General features: G+C 42.8%; 1 protein-coding gene across 3 annotated transcripts in view; it reads right to left on the bottom strand.

The window, feature by feature from the left end:
- The window catches only part of LOC118227683 (formin-like protein 3), a 13,336-nt gene that overhangs the window by 3,757 nt on the left and 7,079 nt on the right, over window positions 1-2,500 (bottom strand). For all 3 annotated transcript variants that reach the window (XM_035418448.1, XM_035418447.1, XM_035418446.1), the window contains one exon: window positions 108-161. In XM_035418448.1, coding sequence (XP_035274339.1) covers window positions 108-161 — 54 coding nt within the window. The remainder of the gene's footprint in view (window positions 1-107; window positions 162-2,500) is intronic.

Below are 2,500 nucleotides of genomic sequence, written 5' to 3' on the forward strand. Positions count from 1 at the left end.
GAGAGAGAGAGAGAGAGAGAGAGAGAGAGAGAGAGAGAGAGAGAGAGAGAGAGAGAGAGAGAGAGAGAGAGAGAGAGAGAGAGAGAGAACAGTGCGGGTTTGCTCACCGCGGCCTGGGGTCCTGGGGTCCACTGTTGCTGGGGGTTCATGGGAGGGTACATCTGGGGTACAAAACAGGATCAGGAAGCTGCAACCAGCACAGACACACACACACTCATACACTCACACAGAGCCAGGACCACTCTGTGCAGACACACACACATACACTCACACACACACACTCACACACACACTCACACACTCACTCACACACACACACACACACTCACACACACACACACAGCCAGGACCACTCTGTGCAGACACACACACATAAGCCGCGTATCCACCGCAGGAACTATACCCCGGAACTAGGAACATTATAGCCGCGTTTCCACCGCAGGAACTATACCCCGGAACTAGGAACCTTTTGAGGAACTCAGTGCGTTTCCACCGCAGGAACTAGGGTCTAAATTTAGTTCTGGGGGCTTTGTTTTACCCCCCAAAACGTTCCTGCTCGGGGGGTAGTACTTTCCGAAAGTACAGGAACCTTTTGGGTGGAGCTTGCAGCGCTGAACATTTCTGATTGGTCGAGAACTCGTAGCATTTGTGTTGTATTTATTTTCCGCCATTACCCGCCATGTTTGAAAATATGCAGCGGCAAACCAATTTATTTTCATAATAACTTCAAATCAAACTTGTATGTTATGCGGCGCAGTACCTACTTTTGGTTATAACCTGTCAACGTCTTGGAATTATAACGTGTGCTCTTCTGTTCTTTTCTTGCTTTAGTATTCGTTTTATAAAATGCTAAGCATTCGTGCTGGGACAGCATATTACGTAGGCTACCAAAACATTCAAACGGATTAATTCGGTTGCTGAATATTTTCTTCCGGATTTTCTTTGTTAGCCCGTTGTAATTGACTCAAAACGTTTGATACAGTTATGTGAGGTATGCGGTAGTTCTGCATAATTAACATTGGTGATACAGTACAAGCAAACTGGAAATCACCTTCCGCACTTTTTATCCGGGTAAAATAACAGGTTAATTCTAGTAATCTTTCCTTTAGCTTTTTCAGACTGCCGTAATTTTACTCAATTTTACTGCCATTTTTCAATTCCACGAAAAGACCAGGAAGACTATGGACTCATTTATGGTGCATGGTTCGCATCTGGAGGGCACACTTCGCTGCTCGGCTAGCAGTAACTTCGAAGGAAAGCAAACGGTGGCTGTACCACTACTAATTTACATTTTCACGCAAGTCCGAGTTTTCGTTCTATTCTTGTCATTTTGCGATTAGCCTATATGGAATTGACGACGAGAAAGTAATAAAACAGCAAATTGTTTACAACGTGTGCATGTTTTCTGATGTTAATGAATGTGTTTGAGAGGATATATGAAAATCAATAAATACAAAAGTAACCATATATAGTCATTGTTGGTAACCCGTTGTATATAAGTGGAATAAACCCCTCCGGGCTGTCCCGGTTATTAGAAAATAATGTAGGCTACTTCGGTGGTAGTATGGGGTTACAGAAGAAATCATATGACAGATGGACCGACGACAACGTCAGTGGGCTAATTTGCCTAATCTTCGCGGTACTTTAGACCCCGGTGGAAACGCAGACAACCATTGGCTGAAGGAACCTTTTAGTTCCTGGTAAAGTAGTTCCTGGGACTGAAAGTTCCGGGTAATTTTGGTGGAAACGCGGCTTTTGAGGAACTCAGTGCGTTTCCACCGCAGGAACTAGGGTCTAAATTTAGTTCTGGGGGCTTTGTTTTACCCCCCAAAACGTTCCTACTCGGGGGGTAGTACTTTCCGAAAGTACAGGAACCTTTTGGGTGGAGCTTGCAGCGCTGAACATTTCTGATTGGTCGAGTACTCGTAGCATTTGTGTTGTATTTATTTTCCGCCATTACCCGCCATGTTTGAAAATATGCAGCAGCAAACCAATTTATTTTCATAATAACTTCAAATCAAACTTGTATGTTATGCGGCGCAGTAGCCTACTTTTGGTTATAGCCTGTCAACGTCTTGGAATTATAACGTGTGCTCTTCTGTTCTTTTCTTGCTTTAGTATTCGTTTTATAAAATGCTAAGCATTCGTGCTGGGACAGCATATTACGTAGGCTACCAAAACATTCAAACGGATTAATTCGGTTGCTGAATATTTTCTTCCGGATTTTCTTTGTTAGCCCGTTGTAATTGACTCAAAACGTTTGATACAGTTATGTGAGGTATGCGGTAGTTCTGCATAATTAACATTGGTGATACAGTACAAGCAAACTGAAAATCACCTTCCGCACTTTTTATCCGGGTAAAATAACAGGTTAATTCTAGTAATCTTTCCTTTAGCTTTTTCAGACTGCCGTAATTTTACTCAATTTTACTGCCATTTTTCAATTCCACGAAAAGACCAGGAAGACTATGGACTCATTTATGGTGCATGGTTCGCATCT

The sequence above is a fragment of the Anguilla anguilla genome, chromosome 5 (assembly GCF_013347855.1).
Source record: "Anguilla anguilla isolate fAngAng1 chromosome 5, fAngAng1.pri, whole genome shotgun sequence".
NCBI classification, from domain to species: Eukaryota; Metazoa; Chordata; class Actinopteri; order Anguilliformes; family Anguillidae; genus Anguilla; species Anguilla anguilla.